This window comes from Leucoraja erinacea, chromosome 27, assembly GCF_028641065.1.
Source record: "Leucoraja erinacea ecotype New England chromosome 27, Leri_hhj_1, whole genome shotgun sequence".
Classification (NCBI taxonomy): Eukaryota; Metazoa; Chordata; class Chondrichthyes; order Rajiformes; family Rajidae; genus Leucoraja; species Leucoraja erinaceus.
Window position 1 is genome coordinate 5,688,246 of NC_073403.1, and position 25,783 is coordinate 5,714,028.

At 49.0% G+C, this 25,783-nt stretch overlaps 1 protein-coding gene across 1 annotated transcript in view; it reads left to right on the top strand.

Annotated features, from left to right (window-relative positions):
- Positions 1 to 25,783, top strand: part of LOC129710131 (src kinase-associated phosphoprotein 2-like) — a 295,021-nt gene that overhangs the window by 167,989 nt on the left and 101,249 nt on the right. Inside the window, exons 5-8 of the mRNA XM_055656879.1 lie at positions 15,679 to 15,762; positions 21,927 to 22,010; positions 24,378 to 24,496; positions 25,051 to 25,114. Coding sequence (XP_055512854.1) covers positions 15,679 to 15,762; positions 21,927 to 22,010; positions 24,378 to 24,496; positions 25,051 to 25,114 — 351 coding nt within the window. The remainder of the gene's footprint in view (positions 1 to 15,678; positions 15,763 to 21,926; positions 22,011 to 24,377; positions 24,497 to 25,050; positions 25,115 to 25,783) is intronic.

Below are 25,783 nucleotides of genomic sequence, written 5' to 3' on the forward strand. Positions count from 1 at the left end.
GGGGGGGGGGGGGGGGGGGGGGGGGGGGGGGGGGGGGGGGAAGGATTTAATAGGAATCTGAGGGGTAACTTTTGGAGCATTTTAAAATCTAACGGCGACAAAAAGAAAATGTTGCAACACTTGACCTGATACATCAGTCAATGATGCCGGCAGTTGCCAAAAAAAATCGCCAAGTGTGACAGGCCCTGCAGACGGGTGCATGGATATGACAGGTTTGGAGGGATATGGGCAGAAATGTCGGCAGATGGGAAATGTTGTGGGCAAGTTTGGGCCACACTGTATCACTCTGCGACTCTGTGACGCTGGCTCCAATTCATCAACAGTTCAGATTACGAAGAACTTCTAGGGCAGGACTCCGTCATAACCGCTTCTCTCAGCACTATCTTCATCCACACTGGCTCTGACCCAGCAGGAACTGTCGAGAGTATTGGCAATAGTTTATTAATGCCATGTAGACTGGAGTAGAGAGAAGTATCCAGACAAACCGCACTGCACAATCATGTCACACACAGACAATAGACAATAGACAATAGGTGCAGGAGGAGGCCATTCAGCCCTTCAAGCCAGCACCGCCATTCAACGTGATCATGGCTGACCATCCCCAATCAGTACCCCGATTCCTGCCTTCTACCCATATCCCCTGACTCCGCTATTTTTAAAAGCCCTATCCAGCTCTCTCTTGAAAGCATCCAGAGAACCTGCCTCCACCGCCCTCTGAGGCAGAGAATTCCACAGACTCACCACTCTCTGTGAGAAAAAGTGTTTCCTCGTCTCCGTTCTAAATGGCTTACTCCTTATTCGTAAACTGTGTGTGGCCCCTGGTTCTGGACTTCCTCAACATTTCGGGAAAATGTTTCCTGCCTCTAGCGTGTCCAAGCCCTTAACAATCTTGCACTGGGTGGGAGAGGGGCAAGTGGGGGGGGGGGGGGGGAGGGGGGAGGTGAGAAACAGCCCCTGTAACTGGGACAGGATGAGGAAGGGGGAGGAGGGGGGGGGGGGGGGGGGGGGCAGGGATATGCCTTGTGACAGGCAGGACCCCACTCAATGCCGTTGGGTGAATCGGCAAAGCACCGCTCAGCCATCAATGCTTCCTCGTTGCCATGGTAACCAGCATCTGCTGGCTCTGGTCCAGCGATCCTTCTTAAACTGAAATGTATTTTCAACACAAAAATAAAAAAAAATGTTCTTTAATCAGGCAACACAGCCAACCTCGGCCCCAGTAAGAATCAACGCTCGCTGGATGTCAGGGTGGCACAGTGGTAGAGTTGCTGCCTCGTTGTAGCGCAGGAGATCCAGGTTCGATCCTGACCACAGGAGCTGTCATGGATACATAGTTACATAGCGAAACGTCACCCAGTGTTGGCCACTGAGTCTAGAGCCAAGGGCTTAGTAAAACTCTCTCAAAGTGTCTTTGCCTCAATAGACAATAGGTGCAGGAGTAGGCCATTCAGCCCTTCGAGCCAGCACCGCCATTCAATGCGATCATGGCTGATCATCCACAATCAGTACCCCGTTCCTGCTTTCTCCCTTGATTTTGCGAGCTCTATCTAACTAACGCATCCAGTGAGTCGGCCTCTGCTTCTGTGGCAGAGAATTCCACAGATTTACAACTCTCTTTTCCCTCATCTCAGTTGCAAATGGCCAACCCCTTATTCTTAAACTGTGTGACCCCTGGTTCTGGACTCCCCCAACATCGGGAATATTTTTCCTGCATCTAGCCTGTCCAATACCTTAAGAATTTTATATGTTTCCATAAGATCCACTCTCATCCTTCTAAATTCCAGTGAATACAAGCCCAGTCGACATCAGTCCCGGGAATTAGCCTCGTTAACCTACGCTGCACACCCTCAATATCAAGAATGTCCTTCCTCAAAGTGGGAGACCAAAGAGATATCGCTCCCTAATCCTCCCGCCCCCGTCCCCTGCATCTCCCTCTCCCCCCCCGCGTGGCTTTGGATTCAACCCTTATCGATATCGTGGGATGGAACTGCAGATGCTGCTTTACACCGAAGATCAACACGAAATGTAGGAGTAACTCAGCGAGTCAGGCAGCATCTCTGGGGAGAAGGAATGGGTGACGTTTCGGGTCGAGACCCTTCTGCAGACACAATGAAGAAGGGTCTCGACCCGAAACGTCACCCACTCCTTCTCTCCAGAGATGCTGCCTGCCTCGCTGAGTTACTCCGGCTTTTTGTGTCCATCTCGGATGTGGGAGGGATGGAGAGAGAGGGAAAGCAAAGGGTTACTTAATGTCTGCGAGCTGGCATGTTGAAGTTTGCTTTGTATCTTTATACTCTTGCCAGAAGTACAGGTATGTGTCTGGAAACATAGAAACATAGAAATATAGTTAATAGGTGCAGGAGGAGTCCATTCGGCCCTTCGAGCCAGCACCGCCATTCATTGTGATCATGGCTGATCGTCCCCAATCAATAACCCGTGCCCGCCTTCTCCCCACATCCCTTGACTCCACTAGCCCCTAGAGCTCTAACTAACTCTCTCTTAAATCCATCCAGTGACTTGGCCTCCACTGCCCTCTGTGGCAGGGAATTCCATAAATTCACAACTCTCTGGGTGAAAAAGTTTTTTCTCACCTCAGTCTTAAATGACCTCCCCTTTATTCTAAGACTGTGGCCCCAGGTTCTGGACTCGCCCAACATTGGGAACATTTTTCCTGCATCTAGCTTGTCCTGTCCTTTTATAATTTTATATAAGTTTCTATAAGATCACCCCCCTCATCCTTCTAAACTCCAGTGAATACAAGCCTGTCTTTTGAGTATAGGAGCAGGGAGGTTCTACTGCAGTTGTACAGGGTCTTGGTGAGACCACACCTGGAGTATTGCGTACAGTTTTGGTCTCCAAATCTGAGGAAGGACATTATTGCCATAGAGGGAGTGCAGAGAAGGTTCACCAGACTGATTCCTGGGATGTCAGGACTTTCATATGAAGAAAGACTGGATAGACTTGGTTTATACTCTCTAGAATTTAGGAGATTGAGAGGGGATCTTATAGAAACTTACAAAATTCTTAAGGGGTTGGACAGGCTAGATGCAGGAAGATTGTTCCCGATGTTAGGGAAGTCCAGGACAAGGGGTCACAGCTTAAGGATAAGGGGGGAATCCTTTAAAACCGAGATGAGAAGAACTTTTTTCACACAGAGAGTGGTGAATCTCTGGAACTCTCGGCCACAGAGGGTAGTTGAGGCCAGTTCATTGGCTATATTTAAGAGGGAGTTAGATGTGGCCCTTGTGGCTAAGGGGATCAGGGGGTATGGAGAGAAGGCAGGTACAGCATACTGAGTTGGATGATCAGCCATGATCATATTGAATGGCGGAGCAGGCTCGAAGGGCCGAATGGCCTACTCCTGCACCTAATTTCTATGTTTCTATGTCCCTGAATGGATGTGGGGTGTGGAGGTGGTGGTCAGTGAGCCCCCCTCAGCTAGGAACCCTTTGCCCAGACCCATCATGTGGTGTCAGAGTTCTCATCCTTATGATCAAATGTGAGTGTGGACCGCATCTCCTCCCTGCAGCTCTGAAACAGTGATCCCCTCAGCCCCGCCACCCCTCCCTATCTCTTTACCTGATCCATCTAAACCACAATCCTGCACGCCTTTAGAGGGCGGGAGGAAGCCTGAGCACCCAGGGAAAACCCACGCGATCATGACAGAAGCCTCCTGGTGGCCATCGCTGGAAGCGACAAGACACGATGCGCCACATATTGTGTGCAGTTTTGGTCGCCTAATTTGAGGAAGGACATTCGTGCTATTGAGGGAGTGCAGCGCAAGTTCAAAAGGTTAATTCCCGGGGTGGCGGGACTGACATATGCTAAGAGAATGGAGCAGCTGGGCTTGTACACTCTGGAGTTTAGAAGGATGAGAGGGTATCTCATTGAAACATATAACATTGTTAAGGGCTTGGACACGCTAGAGGCAGTAAACATGTCCCCGATGATGGGGGAGTCCAGAACCAGGGGCCACACAGTTTAAGAATAAGGAGTAATCCATTTAGAAGGGAGACGAGGAAACACTTTTTCTCACAGAGAGTGGTGAGTCTGTGGAATTCTCTGCCTCAGAGGGTGGTGGAGGCAGGTTCTCTGGATGCTTTCAAGAGAGAGCTAGATAGGGCTCTTGAAAATAGCGGAGTCAGGGGATATGGGGAGAAGGCAGGAACGGGGTACTGATTGGGGATGATCAGCCATGATCACGTTGAATGGCGTGCTGGCTCGAAGGGCCGAATGGCCTCTACTCCTGCACCTATTGTCTATTGTCTACTGATGCACTCTGTGAGGCGTCGGGCGACAATGCTGTCAACGTGTTGGACAACGACAGAAGCCAACAGCGAGCAACAACGTCTGACACACACGAGCGGACGAACGAGCGGGGAGAACGTGCAAACTCCGTACAGACAGCACCCGTGGTCAGGATCGAACCCGGGTCCCTGACGCTTCCTTCTTCTTTTCGTGTCCCTCTTGTTACAAATATTGACATCGCTATCATCGTCCGTCCTGAAAAGGACGCAAGCTTCCGGCGACAATCAGTGGGAGCCATCACTCGTTGCAATAGATGATGGTGGTAGCAGAATTAGCTCAGGATACTTCCAGTTTCCAGCCCCGCCACGTGGACGCTTCTGCTGTGGGGCCTCTGGAGCGGTAACATAGAAACGTAGAAACATAGACAATAGGTGCAGGAGTAGGCCATTCGGCCCTTCGAGCCTGCACCGCCATTCAATATGATCATGGCTGATCATCCAACTCAGTATCCTGTACCTGCCTTCTCTCCATACCCCCTGATCCCCTTTAGCCACAAGGGCCACATCTAACTCCCTCTTAAATATAGCCAATGAACTGTGGCCTCAACTACCTTCTGTGGCAGAGAGTTCCAGAGATTCACCACTTTCTGTGTGAAAAAATGTTTTTCTCATCTCGGTCCGAAAGGATTTCCCCCTTTATCCTTATCCTGGACTTCCCCAACATCGGGAACAATCTTCCTGCATCTAGCCTGTCCAACCCCTTAAGAATTTTGTAAGGCAGCAACTCTACCGATGCCCCACTGTTCAGACCCTCTCCCTGTTGCAACAACACCCTCAGTCTAACGGCCGTGACCACAATGAGCAAGGGGCAACCCTACCGAGTTGCAGCACATGCTGGCATCTCCCGCATGTATAGCACACGTTATCAAAGGAAGGGAGGAAGAGTCTCTTCAGTGACTTCTCAAGCCTGGCCGCTGAGTTGAAAAGTCTGCAAACCCCCCCTGGAAACCTGTTAGCCTGATGTCTGAGACAAACTTCAAAGGACAACGAAGCAACGGCTGGAAACACACAAGACTTCATTGTTTAGTTTAGGTTAGAGACACAGCGCGGAGACAGGCCCTTCAGCCCGACGATTCTGCACCGACCAGCGATCCCCGCACAGTGACGCCATCCTGCACACGCAACCAATTGACCTGCAAACCTGCACGTCTTTGGAGTGTGGGAGGAAACCGAAGATCTCGGAGAAAACCCACGCAGGTCACGGGGAGACCGTACGGCACGATACGATACGATACGATACGATACGATACGATACGATACGACAGAACTTTATTTATCTGCCAACAGTCGTAAAACACAAAAATACAAAATATATGAAGCATGTAATGAAATTAGTGACGAGCGGAAAAGATTGGGGATGTGCAAAGATTTGGGGGGGGGTGGGGGGTTGTACAGTTTGATGGCCACAGGGAAGAAGGATCTCCTGTGGCGATCTGTGCTGCATCTTGGTGGAACCAGTCTGTTGCTGAAGGTGCTCCTCAGGTTGACCAGTGTGTCACGGAGGGGGTGTGGGCTGTATCTGTGTGTTGCTGCTTTAACCGACCTGTTAAGGTGCAGCAACTGAGAATGTCATTGTCCTGGTGTCACTGCACGTAACAACTAAACACTCTTGTCATCATCCCACACTTGAAATTGCCACAATGACATTTAGACAGCAGTTGGACAGGGACACGTGTAGGAAGGAACTGCAGATGCTGGTTTAAACCGATGGACACAAAGTGCTGGAGTAACTCAGCGGGTCAGGCAGCATCTCTGGAGGGAAGGAGTGGGTGACGTTTCGGGTCAAGGCCTTTCTTCAGACTGAATGTCTGGTTAATTGGCTTGGTCTCAGTGTAAATTGTCGCTAGTGTGTGTAGGATAGTGTTAATGTGCGGGGATAGAAACATAGAGACATAGAGAATAGGTGCAGGAGTAGGCCATTCGGCCCTTCGAGCCTGCACCGCCATTCAATATGATCATGGCTGATCATCCAACTCAGTATCTTGTACCTGCCTTCTCTCCATACCCCCTGATACCTTTAGCCACAAGGGCCACATCTAACTCCCTCTTAAATATAGCCAATGAACTGGCCTCAACTACCTTCTGTGGCAGAGAATTCCACAGATTCACCACTCTGTGTGAAAAATGTTTTCCTCATCTCAGTTCTAAAAGATTTCCCCATATTCCTTAAACTGTGACCCCTAGTTTTGGACTTCCCCAACAACGGGAACAATCTTCCTGCATCTAGCCTGTCCAACCCCTTAAGAATTTTGTAAGTTTCTATAAGATCCCCCCTCAATCTTCTAAATTCTAGCAAGTACAAGCCGAGAGTCTTTCTTCATATGAAAGTCCTGACATCCCAGGAATCAGTCTGGTGAACCATCCCTGTACTCCCTCTATGGCAAGAATGTCAAGCCAAGTCAAGTCAAGTCAAGTTTATTTGTCACATACACATACGAGATGTGCAGTGAAATGAAAGTGACAATGCTCGCGGACTTTTGTGCAAAAGACAAACAACAAAACAACCAAACAAATTATAAACACAATCATAACACACATATTCTTTTACATAATATCTTTCCTCAGATAAGGAGACCAAAACTGTACGCAATACTCCAGGTGTGGTCTCACCAAGACCCTGTATAACTGCAGTAGAACCTCCCTGCTCCTATACTCAAATCCTTTTGTTATGAATGCTAACATACCATTCGCTTTCTTCACTGCCTGCTGCACCTGCATGCCTACTTTCAATGATTGGTGTACCATGACACCCAGGTCTCGTTGCATCTGATCGCTGGTCAGTGCGGACTCGGTGGGCCGAAGGGCCTGTTTCTGCGCCGTGTCTCTAAACTGAACCCTGTCGGGCTAGCAGGGCTGTGTAGGGCCGGTTGCCGGGACATGGTGACATCTGGCTCTGATCCCCCACAAAGCCAATCACGTATCGAGCCGCGCCACAGATCAATGGGCCTCTGGTGCTTGGAGTCGCTCCACAGACACAGAGAGGAAATTGTGATGTTACTCCGCCTTTTTGTGTCTATCCGCGACTTGGAGAGTGGGCTGGACAACGAGTAGGGTAGCTGGTCACGGCTCTCCTGATCTACGCTATTCCCACGCACGTAAGGGGCTGTCCCACTGAGGCGACTCTTTAGGCGACTGTCAGGGACTAGTTTTACTAGCATTGACCTACGACAACCTCCGACAGCAAAAATTGTTGCCATTGTCGCTTGTAGTCGCCCAAAAGATCGCATAAGTGCGGTTCGGTGCATCCTGGAGGACAACCAGTGGCTGCTGGAAGTAGGTACCAAGCACTTGTAGAAACGGTGGAAGATAGTGGCCTTCAAATGGGGGTGGTTGGAGAAAGCATCCTGCTTGCCAGCTAGATTTTCACTTACTGTAACTGCAGGAAACATGTTCCCGGTGTTGGGGGAGTTCAGAACCAGGGGTCACAGTTTAAGAATAAAGGGGGGGGGGGGGGGGGCAGTTAGGACTGAGATGAGGACAAAGTTTCTTCACCCAGAGAGTTGTGAATCTGTGGGATTCTCTGCCACAGAAGGCAGTGGAAGCCAATTCACTGGATGTTTTCAAGAGATTGTATTGTATATCTTTATTGTCATTTTCCTGAGTACTCACATACCCAGAGGAAACAAAAAAACGTTGCTCAACCAGTGTCCATTCAGTGTGCAGTAAAAATAAATAGAAATAAAAATACATATATCATGAACAAATTAACACTCTACTCTCTACTAAACATCAACAGGCGTTCCGATCGGCAGCGGCACGACAGTGGCTCTGCTGCAGTGTGTCCAGGTTGGTGGTTGGTGCGCGATACTTTGGCAGGGGGCAAAGTCCGTTTATCAGTCTTATAGCCTGCGGGAAGAAGCTGAGGAGCATCCTGCTGGTTTTGCAGCTAATGCTCCTGTACCTCTTCCCAGATGGCAGGATGGAGAATATGTGATGCGATGGGTGGTAGGGGTCTTTGATGATGGAGATGGCTCTGCTGATACATCTCTTCCTGTATATGTCCAGCAGGAAAGGGAGTGGAGCACCAATAATCCTGCTGGCGGTCTTCACAATCCTGTCTAGTTGGTGCCGTTCGTACGCCTTGCAGCTCCCGAACCAGGAAGTGATGCCGTTGGTTAATGTGCTCTCGACTGTCCCCCTATAAAAAGTCCGTAGATGTGTGGTGGGGAGACCTGCTTTCCGTAGTCTTCGGAGAGGGTGTAGTCGCTGCTGGGCTCTCTTGACCAGTGCTGTGGTGTTGGCCGTGGACGTCAGGTCATCTGACAGATGGAGTCCTAGGAACTTCACGCTGCTGACCCTTTCCAGCTCCATCGATGTGCAGAGGTGTATGGTGTTGTTTTCCCGCCCTCCCGAAGTCAACCACCATCTCCTTAGTTTTTCCCACGTTGAGAATGAGGTTGTTGGATTTGCACCATCCTGTGAGCAGCTCCACCTCCATCCTGTACGCCGACTCATCATTGTCACTGATGAGACCCACCACTGTTGTGTCATCAGCGAACTTGTTGATGAAGTTGTTATTGAGTCTAGCAGTACAGTCGTGTGTCAGCGGACTAAACAGCAGGGGGGCTTAGGACACAGCCTTGGGGGTGAGCCAGTGCTCACGGCTATGGTTTTTGATGTCCTACTGCCCACCCTGACTGTCTGCTGCCGTTGCGATAGAAAGTTCAGGACCCAGTTGCATGTGCCAGCATCAACCCCCAATAGCTCCAACTTCTCCACCAGCTGCTGCGGAATGACTGTGTTAAACGCAGAGCTGAAGTCTATGAAGAGGATCCTGGCGTGAGTATTTTTCCGATCAAGGTGTGACAGTACGAGGTTCAGTGTTGTTGAGACTGCGCCCTCTGTGGATCGGTTGGCTCTGTAGGCGAACTGCAGAGGGTCTAGGTCGGCAGGTAGACTATTTTTGATATGCTGCATAACCAGTCGCTCAAAACACTTCATTACTATGGGTGTTAGAGCCACTGGTCGAAAGTCATTATGGCAGACCGTACTATGTCTTTTTCGTCGAGTGAACGATCATGCTCGCTATAGGATCTTTGGCCCTGAGCTCCCTTCCTGTACATGAGTTATCCAGTAGCTGGCTAGCCAGTGATCGAAGGCAGCTGGCACTTGCAGAGCCTAGATCCCAGTGCAGGAGAGAGTGGGGGGGGTGGGGGTGGGGGGGTAAAATAAATAACAATCTGCTCGCAGCCTGGCACAGCCTAGGTGTGGACTGCTGAGACTGCAGGTGCCTGGAACTGTTGTTAATCGCAGCAGCAGAGTGTTTAGTGTGCTGGCCTGTATGATTGCATCGCTCAATATGCATTGGACAACCAACTGTTTCGGAAAGAAGGGAAACGGTTTCAAAAAGCAAACTAATAATGATATAAAAAAAAACGATAACACGAAGGAAATAAACTGAGCGTGTGCGCGTGTGGGTTTAGATGCAGGGCTGTGCTCGCACCATTAACCTGCACATACATAACAAAGAGTCCAATCAGAGATATCAAATGCGGTGCGGCGCTGCTCGTGTCTGCAGGGTTTGCTGCTCTTAATTGATCTTTTAATGCATCAGGATGAAGCTTTCAATTCTGCAGCTTATTTCATTGAATTACCAGGACCTGCACGCGATGATTTATGCAAGAGATTTGTTTCGGGGTCCCAGGGAACCTGTGCCCTGCTCCAAAACACAGCCGCTCCGCAAGCAATGATGTTAAACTGCTGAAGCGATGCTGGCTGAGAGAGGCCGGTCTCTGGGTGATGCCATGTTCTTTAAACCGTGTATATTAATGCCAGCCGCCCAGTGCACAATCTCTCCTCTCTGGCCCACAGTGTGTGTGTGGTGTGTGTGTGTGTGTGTGTGTGTGTGTGTGTGTGTGTGTGTGTGTGTGTGTGTGTGTGTGTGTGTGTGTGTGTGTGTGTGTGTGTGTGTGTGTGTGTGTTCGTGTGTGTGTGTTGTGTGTGTGTGTGTGTGTGTGTTCGTGTGTGTGTGTTCGTGTGTGTGTGTGTGTGTATGTGTATGTGTGTGTGTGTGCGTGTGTGTGTGTGTGTGTGTGTTTGTGTTCGTGTGTGTGTGTTCGTGTGTGTGTGTGTGTGAGTATGTGTGTGTGCGTGCGTGTGTGCGTGCGTGTGTGTGTGTGTGTGTGTGTGTGTGTGTGTGTTTGTGTGTGTGTTCGTGTGTGTTCGTGTGTGTGTGTTGTGTGTGTGTGTGTGTGTTCTGTATGCGTGTGTGTGTGTGTGTGTGTGTGTGTGTGTGTGTGTGTGTGTGTGCGTGAGTGCGTGTGTGTGTGTGTCCAGCCAAAAGCAAAATATAAAATGGAAAAATATATATCTCTGTGTAGGAATGAGCTGCAGACGCTGGTTTAAACCAAGGATAGACACAAAAATAGCTGGAGTAACTCAGCGGGACAGGCAGCATCTCTGGAGAGAAGGAATGGGGGGGAATGGGTGACGTTTCGGGTCGAGCCTTCTTCAGACTGCATCTGCAGTTATTTCTTACACATCTGCAGTTCCTTCCTACACATTATTTACTATCTGCAGTCTGCTTTAATGTGGCCTTACAGCCTCCAGAGCCTCGCCTTTGCTGAAAACACAACCGCTATCAGAGCTCACAGAGTGCCAGCTCATGCAACATCTCCGAAGAACATGGACAGGTGATGTTTTGGATCGGAACCCTTCTTCAGCTTAAAAATAGTCTGAAGACTGGTCCGGACCTGAAGCATCACCCATCCATGTTCTCCAGAGATGCTGCCCGCCAAACAGTAGTTCTGGAGACAAAAAGTTGGAGTAACTCAGCGGGACTGGCAGTGTCTCTGGAGGAAAGGAATGGGTGACGTTTCGGGCCGAGATCTTTCTTCAGACTGAGAATCGGGGCCCTATCTTAGCCCGAAAAGTCACCTATTCCTTTTCTCTAGAGGTGCTGTCTGTCCCGCTGGGTTACTCCAGCATTTTCTCTACAATTGGAGAGGGAGAAGAGTAGATCGGAGGTGTCGGTGTTACAGTTGAATAAAGGGGACTATGGGGCCATGAGGGAAGAGCTGGCCAAAGTTGACTGGATAGATACCCTAGCAGGGATGACAGTGGAACAACAATGGCAGGTGTCTCTAGGAATAATACAGAAGATGCAGGATCAGTTCATTCCCAGGAGGAAGAAAGATTCCAAGGGGAGTAAGAGGCGACCGTGGCTGACAAGAGACGTCAGGGACAGTATAAAAATAAAAGAGAAGAAGTATAATGTAGCAAAGATGAGCGGAAAGCAAGAGGATTGGGCAATGTTTGAAGACCAACAGAAGATAACTAAAAAGACAATACGGGGAGAAAAGATGAGGGACGAAGGTAAACTAGCCAAGAATATATAGCAGGATAGTAAAAGCTTCTTTAGGTATGTGAAGAGGAAAAAATTAGTTAAGACCAAAGTTGGTCCCTTGAAGACCGAAAAAGGTCGAATTTTTTGAGGATGTAACTAGGAAAATGGACAAGGGAGAGCCAGTGGATGTAGTGTACCTGGACTCAGAAAGCATTTGATAAGGTCCCACATAGGAGATTAGTGGGCAAAGTTAGGGCACATGGTATTGGGGGTAGAGTGCTGACATGGATAGAGAAGTGGTTGGCAGACAGGAAACAAAGGATGAAGGGATTTGGATGAAGGGATTCAAAGTAACATTAGCAAATTTGCAGATGAATCAAAGCTGGGTGGCAGTGTGAACTGTGAGGAGGATGCTATGAGAATGCAGGATGACTTGGACAGGTTGGGGGAGTGGGCAGATGCATGGCAGATGAAGTTTAATGCGGATAAATGTGAGGTTTTCCACTTTGGTAGCAAAAACAGGAAGGCAGATTACTATCTAACTGGCGTCAAGTTGGGAAAAGGGGAAGTACAACGGGATCTGGGGGTCCTTGTACATCAGTCTATGAAAGTAAGCATGCAGGTACAGCAGGCAGTGAAGAAAGCGAATGGCATGTCGGCCTTTATATCAAGAGCAGTCAAGTTTAGGAACTGCAGGTCCTTCTGCAGTTGTACAGAGCCCTAGTGAGACCACACCTGGAGTATTGTGTGCAGTTTTGGTCCCCTAATCTGAGGAAGGACATTCTTGTTATTGAGGGAGTGCAGCGTAGGTTTACAAGGTTAATTCCCGGGATGGTGGGACTGTTATATGCTGAGAGAATGGAGCAGCTGGGCTTGTACACTCTGGAGTTCAGAAGGATGAGAGGGCATCTCATTGAAACATATAAGATTGTTAAGAGTTTGGACACGCTAGAGGCAGGAAACATGTTCCGATGTTGGGGGAGTCCAGAACCAGCACCCACACACACAGTTTAAGAATAAGGGTTAAGGCATTTAGAACGGAGACGAGGAAACACTTTTTCTCACAGAGAGTGGTGAGTCTGTGGAATTCTCTGCCTTAGAGGGCGGTGGAGGCAGGTTGTCTGGATGCTTTCAAGAGAGAGCTAGATAGGGCTCTTAAAAATAGTGGAGTCAGGGGAAATGGGGAGAAGGCAGGAACGGGGTACTGATTGTGGATGATCAGCCATGATCACATTGAATGGCAGTGCTGGCTCGAAGGGCCAAACGGCCTACTCCTGCACCTATTGTCTATTGTCTATTGTCTATTTTGTGTCAATCATCAATATAAACCAGCATCTGCAGTTCCTTCGTATACACATTATCTGGCTCTGTGCTAGACTGGATGTCTTGGCTCACCCTGCAGCAGTACAGTACGCATGCCAACACCATGGCTGTTAACAGGGCGCTTTGCTTGGAATGATGACTGCTGGCTGCCAGTACTGCCTGGAACACAGACTCTGTGCAACCTTAGTTCCTCATTGTCTGAATGACCGGCCAAATGCTCTCCAATTGCTGTTTTATAGTGCTATTAAAATTGTTTTGGTTTTCATTTCGTCCAACCTGGAAATTGCTTGTTCATAAACAATGCCTGCTTTCATAGAAACATAGAAAACATAGAAAATAGGTGCAGGAGTAGGCCATTCTGCCCTTCGAGCCTGCACCGCCATTCAATATGATCATGGCTGATCATCCAACTCAGTATCCCGTACCTGCCTTCTCTCCATACCCTCTGATCCCTTTAGCCACAAGGGCCACATCTAACTCCCTCTTAAATATAGCCAATGAACTGGCCTCAACTACCTTCTGTGGCAGAGAGTTCCAGAGACTCACCACTCTCTGTGTGAAAAATGTTTTTCTCATCTCGGTCCTAAAGGATTTCCCCTTGATCCTTAAACTGTGACCCCTTGTCCTGGACTTCCCCAACATCGGGAACAATCTTCCTGCATCTAGCCTGTCCAACCCCCTAAGAATTTTGTAAGTTTCTATAAGATCCCCCCTCAATCTTCTAAATTCTAGCGAGTACAAGCCAAGTCTATCCAGTCTTTCTTCATATGAAAGTCCTGACATTCCAGGAATCAGTCTGGTGAACCTTCATTTCAATGATGGACACAAAACGCTCAGGGTGGGTCAGCGGGACAGGCTGCATCTCTGGCGAGAAGGGAAGTCTGAAGAAGGGTCTTGACCCGAAACGTCACCCATTCCTTTTCTCCAGAGCTGCTGCCTGTCCCGCTGAGTGACTCCAGCGTTTAGAGTCTATCTTCGGTGTAAACCTGCATCGGCAGTTCCTTCCTGCACATCATTTGGTCATTTTGTGTTTGTCTTCGATGTGGGAAGGAAGATCGACACAAAGTAGACAATAGACAATAGACAAAAGGTGCAGGAGTGGAGGCCATTCGGCCCTTCCAGCCAGCACCGCCATTCAATGTGAACATGGCTGATCATTCCCAATCAGTACCCCGTTCCTGCCTTCTCCCCATATCCCCTGACTCCGCTATCTTTAAGAGCCCTATCTAGCTCTCTCTTGAAAGCATCCAGAGAACCTGCCTCCACCGCCCTATGAGGCAGAGAATTCCACAGACTTACCACTCTCTGTGAGAAAAAGCGTTTCCTCATCTCCGTTCTAAATGGCTTACTCCTTATTCTTAAACTGTGTGGCCCCTGGTTCTGGACTCCCCCAACATCGGGAACATGTTTCCAGCCTCTAGCGTGTCCAAGCCCTTAACAATCTTATATGCTTCAATGAGATCCTCTCTCATCCTTCTAAACTCCAGAGTGTACAAGCCCAGCCGCTCCATTCTCTCAGCATATGACAGTCCCGCCATCCTGCCTGCCCAAGTGGAATATGAGGTGCTGTTCCTCCAGTTTGCATCTGGCCTCTCTCTGGCAATGGAGGAGGCCCAGTGTGGGAATGGGGGAAGGGTAGTCAGTGGGCCTTGTCGGGTTTCAGCGAAATGGTCATTGAGTCTATACTTGGTCTTGCCGGTGTACATACAGCAGGCCACTCTGGGAGCAGCAGATGCAGCAGATGAGGTTGGAGGAGGTGAACCTCTGTCTCACCTGGAAGGAACGCTGGGCTCCCTGGATGGAGGTGAGGGAGGAGTTATAGGGACAGGTGTTGCATCCGGGGAAAGCAGCTGAGGAGAGGGCGAGTTGTCTGGGAAGGGATGAATGAACCAGGGAGTTGTGGAGAGAGATGGGAAGATGCATCAGGTTCTTCCCGGCTGTTATCAGGCAACTGAACCATCTTCTCACCAACTAGAGAGCGGAACTTAAATACTGTCTACCTCATTGGAAACTGTCGGACTATCTCTGATTGGACTTTACTGAACTTTATCTTGCACTAAACCTTATTCATGTTATTCCCTTATCATGTATCTGTGCACTGTGGACAGCTCGATTGTAACCATGTATTGTCTTTCCGCTGACTGGTTAGCACGCAACAAAAAGCTCCTCACTGTATCTCGGTACACGTGACAATAAACTAAACTGAACTCGTGTAGGAAGGAACTGCAGATGCTGGTTTAAACCAAAGATTGACACACAAATCGCTGGAGTAACTCAGCAGGCCTGGCAGCATCTCTGGAGAGGAGTGGGTGACGTTTCGGGTCGAGACCCTACTTCAGACTGAGAGTCGGGAGGAGGAGGGGGAGATTCAGAGATAAGGAAGTGTAAGGTGTGAGAAGGAGACACCAAAGAGGATGGAGATCAAGGAAAAAATGGAGAGCCAACCAGCCCCCTCCTCAGCTACTGTTAGCTAGGAGGGTCTCAACCCAATATGGGTCTCACCCATTCCTTCTCTCCAGAGATGCCGCCTGTCCCGCTGAGTTACTCCAGCTTTTTGTGTCTATCTTCGGTGTAAACCAGCATCTGCTGTTCCTTCCTACACATGAAACAACAAAGTAAACAGGGATAAAATGGAATCAGGGGCAGTCAGACTGAACTGGAGAGGGAAAGCAAGGGTTTCTATCTCTGCCGAGAATGTAAATGTAACGTTATTGGGGCTTTGCAAGCTATTGATTTCCCTGCCTTTGTTGTGATGTGTTTCAGCACAATGTGAAGACATCACCATGGTCCCGCCTCAAGAGTTGACCAGCATTCTGAAGCAAGGCTACCTGGAAAAGAAGCGCAGAGGTATGGTGCAGAGAAACTGAATCAGGGTCTCCATATAACCATATAACCATATAACCATATAACAATTACAGCACGGAAACAGGCCATCTCGGCCCTACAAGTCCGTGCTGAACAAATTTTTTTCCCCTTAGTCCCACCTGCCTGCACTCATACCATAACCCTCCATTCCCTTCTCATCCATATGCCTATCCAATTTATTTTTAAATGATACCAATGAATCTGCCTCCACCACTTCCACTGGAAGCTCATTCCACACCGCTACCACTCTCTGCGTAAAGAAGTTCCCCCTCATATTCCCCCTAAACTTCTGTCCCTTAATTCTGAAGTCATGTCCTCGTGTTTGAATCTTCCCTATTCTCAAAGTCTCGACCCGAACCTTCTCTCCAGAGATGCCGCCTCATCTCCGTTCGAAAAGCGTTTCCTCATCTCCCTTCTAAGCGGCTTACCCCTTAGTCTTAAACTGTGGCCCCCTGGTTCTGGACCATACTCATGAGGAAACACTTTTTCTCACAGAGAGTGGCGAGTCTGTGGAATTCTCTGCCTCAGAACTGCTGGAGGCAGGTTCTCTGGATGCTTTCAAGAGAGAGCTAGATAGGGCTCTTAAAAATAGCGGAGCCAGGGGAGAAGGCAGGAACGCGGGGGTACTGATTGGGGATGATCGGCCATGATCACATTGAATGGCGGTGCTGACTCGAAGGGCCGAATGGCCTACTCCTGCACCTATTGTCTATTCTCATGACCATACTCTTTGGGCAACCATGTCGCAGGGTGACACGGCGTGTATGGTCGTGAGTGGTCGCCCACAGAGTCATACCTATTTGTAGTCGCCGCTGGATTTTCAACGGAATGAAAATTTTTGGAGACCTGCCGCGACTATGACAGGTGCCGGCAAGTCGGCGAAAAAAATCACGCAAGTGGGACAGCCCCTTAATTCTTTCCACTTCATTTCATTGGGGAAGGAACTGGGGAGGTAAATAGATTACTTCAATCCACTCCCCCCCCCCCCCCCCCCCCACCCCCGCAAACCCCCCCCCCCCCCCCCCCCAAATAAATGTACAATTTAAACGTGCACTCAGAACAATAAAGATAACATCTAAAAACCACTTATGAAAAACTAGCAGCAGCTGCAGCCCAGTGTGTGCTGGATCTGTAATAGAGAGATGGTGGAAAAGCTGGGAGATGAGATTTAGCAGGTTGATGCCAGAACTGTGTCGCTGAAGCACTCAGGGAGATTAGAGGGGGCGGTATTCACAGGTTCAGATGTTCTAGGAGCAGAAATAGGCCATTCGGCCCATCGAGTCTACTCCGCCATTCAACCATGGCTGATCTATCTCTCTCTCCTAACCCCATTCTCCTGCCTTCTCCCCATAACCCCTGACACCCGCACTAATCAAGAATCTATCTATCTCCGCCTTAAAAATACCTACTGACTTGGCCTCCACAGCCTTATGTGGCAAAGAATTCCACAGATTCACCACCCTCTGACTAAAGACATTGCTCCTCATCTCCTTCCTAATGGTCCGTCCTTGAGTTCTGAGGCTGTGACCTCTGGTCCAAGACTCTCACACTAGTGGAAACTCCACATCCACTCAATCCTATTTCTTAAGGGGTTGGACAGGTTAGATGCAGGAAGATTGTTCGCGATGTTGGGGAAGTCCAGGACAAGGGGTCACAGTTTAAGGACAAGGGGGAAATTCTTTAGGACCGAGATGAGAAAAACATTTTTCACACAGGGAGTGGTGAATCTCTGGAACTCCCTGCCACAGAAGGTAGTTGAGGCCAGTTCATTGGCTATATTTAAGAGGGAGTTAGTTGTGGCCCTTGTGGCTAAAGGGATCAGGGGGTATGGAGAGAAGGCAGGTACAGGATACTGAGTTGGATGATCAGCCATGATCATATTGAATGGCGGTGCAGGCTTGAAGGGCCGAATGGTCTACTCCTGCACCTATTTTCTATGTTTCTATGTTACGTGGCAAAGAATTCCACAGATTCACCACCCTCTGACTAAAGACATTTCTCCTCATCTCCTTCCTAATGGTCCGTCCTTTAATTCTGAGGCTGTGACCTCTGGTCCCAGACTCACACACTAGTGGAAACTCCACATCCACTCCATCCAGGCCTTTCACCATGTTTTATGTTTCAATGAGGTGTCCCCCCCCCCCCTCATTCTTCTAAACTCCAGGCCCAGTGCCGAGAAAGGCTCATCATAGGTTAACGTAACTCATTCCTGGGTTCATTTTAGTAAACCACCCCTCTGGACCCTCTCCAGAGTTACCACATGCTCCTTGCGCAGATACGGGCCCCAATATTGCTCACAATACTCCAAACACAGCCTGTCCAGCGCCCCTGTAGAGCCTCAACATTACATCAGGCAGATTAATCAGTCTGAAGAAGGGTTTCGGCCCAAAACGTTGCCCATTTCCTTCGCTCCTTAGATGCTGCAGCACCCGCTGAGTTTCTCCAGCACTTTTGTCTTCCTTCGATTTTCCAGCATCTGCAGTTCCTTCTTAAACACATTACATTCTTGTTTTTGTGTATAAGCCCTCTTAAGGGGTTGGACAGGCTAGATGCAGGAAGATTATTCCCGATGTTGGGGAAGTCCAGAACTAGGGGTCACAGTTTAAGGATAAAAGGGAAGTCTTTTAAGACCATATAACCATATAACCATATAACAATTACAGCACGGAAACAGGCCATCTCGGCCCTACAAGTCCGTGCCGAACAACTTTTTTCCCTTAGTCCCACCTGCGTGCACTCATGAGATGAGAAAATCATTTTTTACACAGAGAGTGGTGAATCTGTGGAATTCTCTGCCACAGAAGGTTGTTAAGGCCACAGCTCATTGGCTATATTTAAGAGGGAGTTAGATGTGGCCCTTGTGGCTAAAGGGATCAGGGGGTATGGAGAGAAGGCAGGGACGGGATACTGAGTTGGATGATCAGCCATGATCATATTGAATGGCGGTGCAGGCTCGAAGGGCCGAATGGTCTACTCCTGCACCTATTTTCTATGTTTCTATGTTTCTATGAAATACATGCGAGCATTGAGTTTGCTTTCTTTAATACGGAGCCCGATTCTGCTCCTGGTTCCTCCCCGTGAGGTCAGTGGGCAACCTGGTCCCAGTGTGGACGTGAGGAGGTGATCGACAATGACGACAGGCGTGGCGACTGGGGTTGGGGGAGGTACGATCCCTGTGTCGTTATTTTTATTTTGCCCAGAAGGTCGGGGCGAGACAATGTGGAGATCAGTCAAATAGATTTTTTTCATGCAATCTTTAGCCTGCGAAGAGCGTTTCTTAGTTAATTAGCGCAATCTGCCTTTGTTGTCCACGGCTTTATCTCTTGCCATCACATTTCAAGCTTTCACAAAATTTCACAGTCAATTTGAAAGATGCTCATGTCTCCCAGTATTTCCTCAGAGGCCGATTCTTTCCTTAACGGCATTATATTGTTTCTTTCTGATCTACACACTCCATTACCCTGCAAGACATTGCAGATTAAACATAGTGTTCATTGCACAGGGGAGTTGCAGAGGGCGCCATCCTTTCTTGAAAGCTAATTAAGATAAACATTTTTAGCGAGAGACAAAGGGCTTGAATGCCGGATCCAACCTATGCTGTCTCTGTGCTTTCACACCCCCCCCCCCCCCCCCCCCACCTCTCCGACCAGCCCACAACTCAGTCCCTCCCCCTCTGCCTCCCTGCCACCTATCACTGCCATTCTGAAGAAGTGAATCATAGAGTCAAACAGGCCCTTCGGCCCAACTTGCCCACACCGGCCAACATGCCCCATCTACACTAGTCCCACCTGCCTGCGCTTGGTCCATATCCCTCCAAACCTGTCCTATCCATGTACCTGTCCAACTGTTTCTTAAATGTTGGGATAGCCCCTGCTTCATCTCTTCACCTCATATCTCCTCCGGCAGCTCGTTCCATACACCTGACCACCCTGTGTGTGATAAAGTTACCCCTCAGATTCCCATTCAATCTTTTCCCATTCATCTTGAACCTATGTCCTCCAGTCCTCAAAATTCCCCCTAATCTGGGCAAGAGACTCGACCTGATCTATTCCTCTCATGATTTGCACCTTGATGTGAGGGGGGAGGTTTAAGGTGGGGCGGTGGGGGGGGAAGAAGATTTAATAGGAATCTGAGGGGTAACTTTTTTTTTGTACAGAGGGTGGTGGGTGTATGGAACGAGCTGCCAGAGGAGGTATCTGAGGCTGGGACTATCCCAACGTTTAAGAAACAATTGGACAGGTTTGTGGATAGGACAGTTTTAGAGGGATATGGGTCATACGCAGGCAGGTGGGACTAGTGTAGGTGGGGCATGTTGGTTGGCATGGGTAAGTTGGGCCGAAGGGCCTGTTTCCACGCTGTATCACTCTATGATTCTCAGACTGGTTGTAGGAAGTTGGAGAGAATTGGAAAGGAGATGGTGGGGATGGGACAAAGCCTGGCAAATGATAGATGGATATAATCATAGGGTCATAAGGAATAGTAGAATTAGGCCATTCGGCCCATCAAGTCTACTCCGCCATTCAATCACGGCTGATCTATCTCTCCCTCCTAACCCCATTCTCCTGCCTTCACCCCATTACCCCTGACACCCGTACTGATCAAGAATCTATCTCTCTCTGCTTTAAAAATATCCACTGACTTGTGGCCTCCACAGCCTTGAATTCCGGCAAAGAATTCCACAGATTCACCGCCCTCTGGCTACAGACTAATTAAGGGGGGTTGGGGGGGTGTTGACTTTTTAATCAACTGCCCAAATCTTGGATGGGTGTTGGCTTTTGACTTAAACGTCTCCTATGGACCACCCGGCTATTTCTCCGCACTAGAGGCCATGTACAGGTAAAGGTGAGTTGGACGTGGGTGGAGACCAGAGGCAAGCTCAAGGTTGACCACCCCGTCAGACAGGGACCTCCCATCAGCTGGTAGAGTGCTGGGTAGGGGGGGGGGGGGGGGGAGGCTGAGAGGTGGAGTTCGGTGAGGAAGGGGCGATCTCGGCCAATAGATAACGGTCGGTAGTCGTCGAGGTTGGAGGTCGATGAGGGCGCTGGCGTTCGGGGACGAGCCACACGGGAGCCGGAGGGTGCGCCACCACAGGGGAACAAAGGGGGATCCGCAGTGAGTAGACAATAGACAATAGGTGCAGGAGTAGAGGCCATTCGGCCCTTCGAGCCAGCGCCGCCATTCAATGTGATCATGGCTGATCATCCCCAATCTGTACCCCGTTCCTGCCTTCTCCCCATATCCCCTGACTCCACTATTTTTAAGAGCCCTATCTAGCTCTCTCTTGAAAGCATCCAGGAAACCTGCCTCCACCGCCCTCTGAGGTGGGAATTCCACAGACTCACCACTCTCTGCTTCCACGTCTCTGTTCTAAATGTCTTACTCCTTATTCTTAAACTGTGGCCCCTGGTTCTGGACTCCCCCCAACATCGGGAACATGTTTCCTGCCTCTAGCGTGTCCAAACCCTTAATAATCTTAGATGTTTCAATGAGATCTCCTCTCATCCTTCTAAACTCCAGAGTGTCCAAGCCCAGCTGCTCAATTCTCTCAGCATATGACAGTCCCGCCATCCAGGGAATTAACCTTGTAAACCTACGCTGCACTCCCTCAATAGCAAGAATGTCCTTCCTCAAATTAGGGAACCAAAACTGCACACAATACTCCAGTTGTGGTCTCACTAGGGCTCTGTACAACTGCAGAAGGACCTCTTTGCTCCTATATTAGATTCCTCGTGTTATAAAGGCCAACATGCCATTCGCTTTCTTCACTGCCTGCTGTACCTGCATGCTTACTTTCATAGACTGATGTACAAGGAACCCCAGATCCCGTTGTCCTTCCCCTTTTCCCAACTTGACGCCATTTAGATAGTAATCTGCCTTCCTGTTTTTGCTACCAAAGTGGATAACCTCACATTTATCCACATTAAAGGGTGGGGGGGGGGGAAGAGCAAAGGAGGACCTGCAGCGCGATACTTTGTCAGTGCCCTTTGTCTAGCGACTATTTGCATACCTTGTGTAGGCAAAGCAAAGAATATCACAATGAAAACAATTCACTCGTTCATCTCCATCCTGGTCCGTCCCCGCTGCTCCTGTGGGTCAACGTTCCCAATCCCGATGTTGGTGTGTGTTTAATTCTCCTTTCCTTCCAGATCACAGCTTCTTTGGTTCGGAGTGGAGGCGTCGTTTCTGCGTGCTGAACACCAACATATTCTACTACTACGGCAGTGAGAAAGGTAGTCCCACCGACCTTGAAACCATGCCCACGCCCCAATGTGATCATTGTGGAATTCATTAGCATGGGTTGGGTTGCATTGGTATTGGTACACAACGCCACAGGAGATCCTTCTTCCCCGTGGCTATCAAACTATACAACCCCTCCCCCCCCCTTCTGCTTCTTCTTGCGTATGCAGTCCACAGCCTAAAGTTGTTGGACAACTTGTTCTATTTGATCTTATTTGATTGTGCACGCCGGGTTGATTGCATTCGTCGAAACAGGGCGGACCCACGTGAAGGTTGCAATCTCCCACCCCCCTCCCCCTTCTGTTGTAGGGGTAGACTGACTAGCCCCTCCCCCCCCCCCCCCCCCCCCCCCACCCCCAATATTTGCATATCCCCAATCCTTTCCACTCGTGACTTTAATTTCATGTTTCATGTATTTTGTGCTTTTGTGTCTTTATGACTGTTGGCGGATTCATTTCTCTGCTGGGACAAATAAAGTTCTATCGTACCGTATTGCCGCAGACGGCGCTGGAGGCCAAGTCCATGGATATTTTTAAGGCAGAGATAGACAGATTCTTGATAGGTACGGGTGTCAGGGGTTATGGGGAGAAGGCAGGAGAATGGGGTTAGGAGGGAGGGATAGATCAGCCATGATTGAATGGCGGAGTAGACTTGATGGGTCGAATGGCCTATTTCTACTATCACTTATGAACGGGATATCATTTGCAATGTTTCAAGAGAGAGCTAGATAGAGCTCTTAAAGATAGCGGAGTCAGGGGATATGGGGAGAGAGCAGGAACGGGGTACTGATTTGGGATGATCAGCCATGATCACATTGAATGGCGGTGCTGGCTTGAAGGGCTGAATGGCCTACTGTTGCACATGTTGTCTATTGTCTATTGTCTATTATCTATAGACATTAAAATTCTCTTTAAGACTTTAGAAATGCAGTGTGGAAACGGGTCCTTTGGCCCACCTAGTCCGCGCCGACCTGCGATCACCTTGTACACAGCACTATCCTACACACACACACTAGGGACAATTTACAATTTTTACCAAAGCCAATGAACCCACAAACCTGTACGTCTTTAGAGTGTGGGAGGAAACCGGAGCACCCGGAGAAAACCCACGAGGTCACGGGGAGAACGTACATTGGTGTGACTACCCCATTGTGAGCCTGGGATGAATGAGAGCCGTCAGCTGGGCTATTGATACAGGACACACTATCGAGGGGTCGGGGAGAGGATTACAGCACAGGGCTGGAAGTGACACAGTTCTATCGCCCAGGGCCGGCCCTTCATCACAATCAAGCATCGGTATTTCCCAAGATAGACACAAAAAGCTGGAGTAACTCAGCGGGACAGGCAGCATTTCTGGAGAGAAGGAATGGGTGACGTTTTGGGTCGAGACCCTTCTTTGGTATTTCCCAAACAACCAAGATTCAAGATTCAAGAGAGTTTATTGTCATGTGTCCCAGATAGGACAATTAAATTCCTGCTTTGCTTCAGCACAACAGAACATAGTAGGCATTGACTACAGAACAGATCAGTGTGTCCATATACCATTATATAAATATATACACACATGAATAAATGAACTGTAAATAAAGCTCATTGGTGACCCTCGAACAACCCTTGACCAGACTTTGCTGGCTTTACCTTGCGCTAAACGTTATTCCCTTATTGGGACACTCAGAAGATTATTGGGACACTGCTACCAGCCTTGGAGGGCATCTACCACACACGGTGCCTCAGGAAGTCCGTCAGCATCCATAAAGACTCCTCACACCCTTGTAACGGACTGTTCGAACTACTTCCCTCCGGCAGACGTTACAAGGCCTTCTACGCCCGAACCTCCAGACTCAGGAACAGCTTCATTCCCAGAGCTATAGCGGCTCTGAACCGGCCCTGCTGAGTGCCCCCCCCCATCCTCCCATCCCCCCTGGACTGTCTCCCTCGGATGGTCACGTCCCACAGTCTGTTTGAACTGTTTTGACAATTTTACTGTTCTTTTTACAATCCATGACCTCGGGATATCTAAATATATCTAAATCAATATTTTATTAGTTATTTATGTTATGACATCGGATGGAAGCTGCATACCAAATCTTGTTGCGTTTATGTGCATTGACAATAAAATAAAATAAAATATATTATTATTATTATTATTATTATTATTATTATTATTATATTATTATCATGTATCTCTGCACTGTAAATGGCCCAAGTGTAACCATTCGTTGTCTTTCCGCTGACTGGCTAGCGCGCAACAAAAGCTTTTCACTGTACCTCTCACTGGAGATTTGTTCGCTGGGACCGAGAGGAACATCTAAATCGTTACTTATCCCGGGACCCTCTCGAGTTGACGATGTTTTCTTGCAGATAAGCAGCAGAGAGGCGCGTTCTACGTACACGACGCCTACCTGCTTCAAAACCTCCGGAAGGATCCCAAGAAAAACTGTTGTTTCGAGGTGAAGAGTGTGGACAGGAAGGTGTACCAGGTAAGCATCACCTGTCGCAGGTAGAGTGTTCGCCTTACTGGGGGGACGGTGGAAATGGTTGATTTTCACCAGCGAGGTACTCACTGGGACGTAGAAGATTGAGGGGGGATCTTATAGAAACGTACAAAATTCTTAAGGGGCTGGACAGGCTAGATGCAGGAAGATTGGTCCCGATGTTGGGGAAGTCCAGAACAAGGGGTCACCGTTTAAGGATAAGGGGGAAATCCTTTAGGACCGAGATGAGAACATTTATTTTCACACAGAGAGTGGTGAATCTGTGGAACTCTCTGCCACATAAAGTAGTTGAGGCCACAGTTCATTGGCTATATTTAAGAGGGAGTTAGATGTGACCCTTGGGGCTAAAGGGATCAGGGGGTATGGAGAGAAGGCAGGGATGGGATACTGAGTTGGATGATCAGCCATGATCATATTGAATGGCGGTGCAGGCTCGAAGGGCCTAATGGCCTACTCCTGCACCTATTTTCTATGTTTCTATGTTTCTAAAAAGCTTCAGTGAGAGTTGCAGTCTGATCAATCCTTCCTCCACTCCCCAGTTCACTGCTCTGAGCGTGCGGGAAGCCAAGGAGTGGGTGGAAGACATCTTGTTTGTGTTGAAAGGTAAGTGAGCGCGCTGACAAATCCCAGACATCGTCAAGTGAAGGGAGATAAAAAATGCTGGAGAAACTCAGCGGGTGAAGCAGCATCTGTGGAGCGAAGGAGCAGGTGAAGTTTCGGGCCGAGACCCTTCTTCATCAAGTGAAGGTTGCCAGGTGGAGCAAGGCCAGACAACAGAGCATAATTCTACAGATGGGACCCAGTCACAGAGTCACACAGGCCGTTCGGCCCTACTACTCCCTGCCGACCAACATGTCCCGTCTCCGTTAGTTCCATTTGCCCAAACACCTCTAAACCTTTCCTATCCATGTACCTGTACCTGTACAAGTGTCCTTTAAATGCTGTTATGATCCCAGCCTCAACTACCTCCTCTGGCAGCTTGTTCCATACACCCACCACCCTCTGTGTGGAAAAGTTGCCTCTCAGGGCAACTGGGCAATTTGTCTTCTTCTGACTGTCGAAGGGGAAGTTATAGTTTAGGCTTCAGAGATACAGTACGGAAACAGGCCCTTCGGCCCACCGAGTCTGTGCCGACCAGCGATCCCCGCACACTGGCACTGTCCAACACATGAGGGGCAATTAATCACTTTTACCAAAGGCATTTAACCTACAAACCTGTATGTATTTGGAGTGTGGGAGGAAACCGGAGCACCCGGAGAAAACCCACGTGGT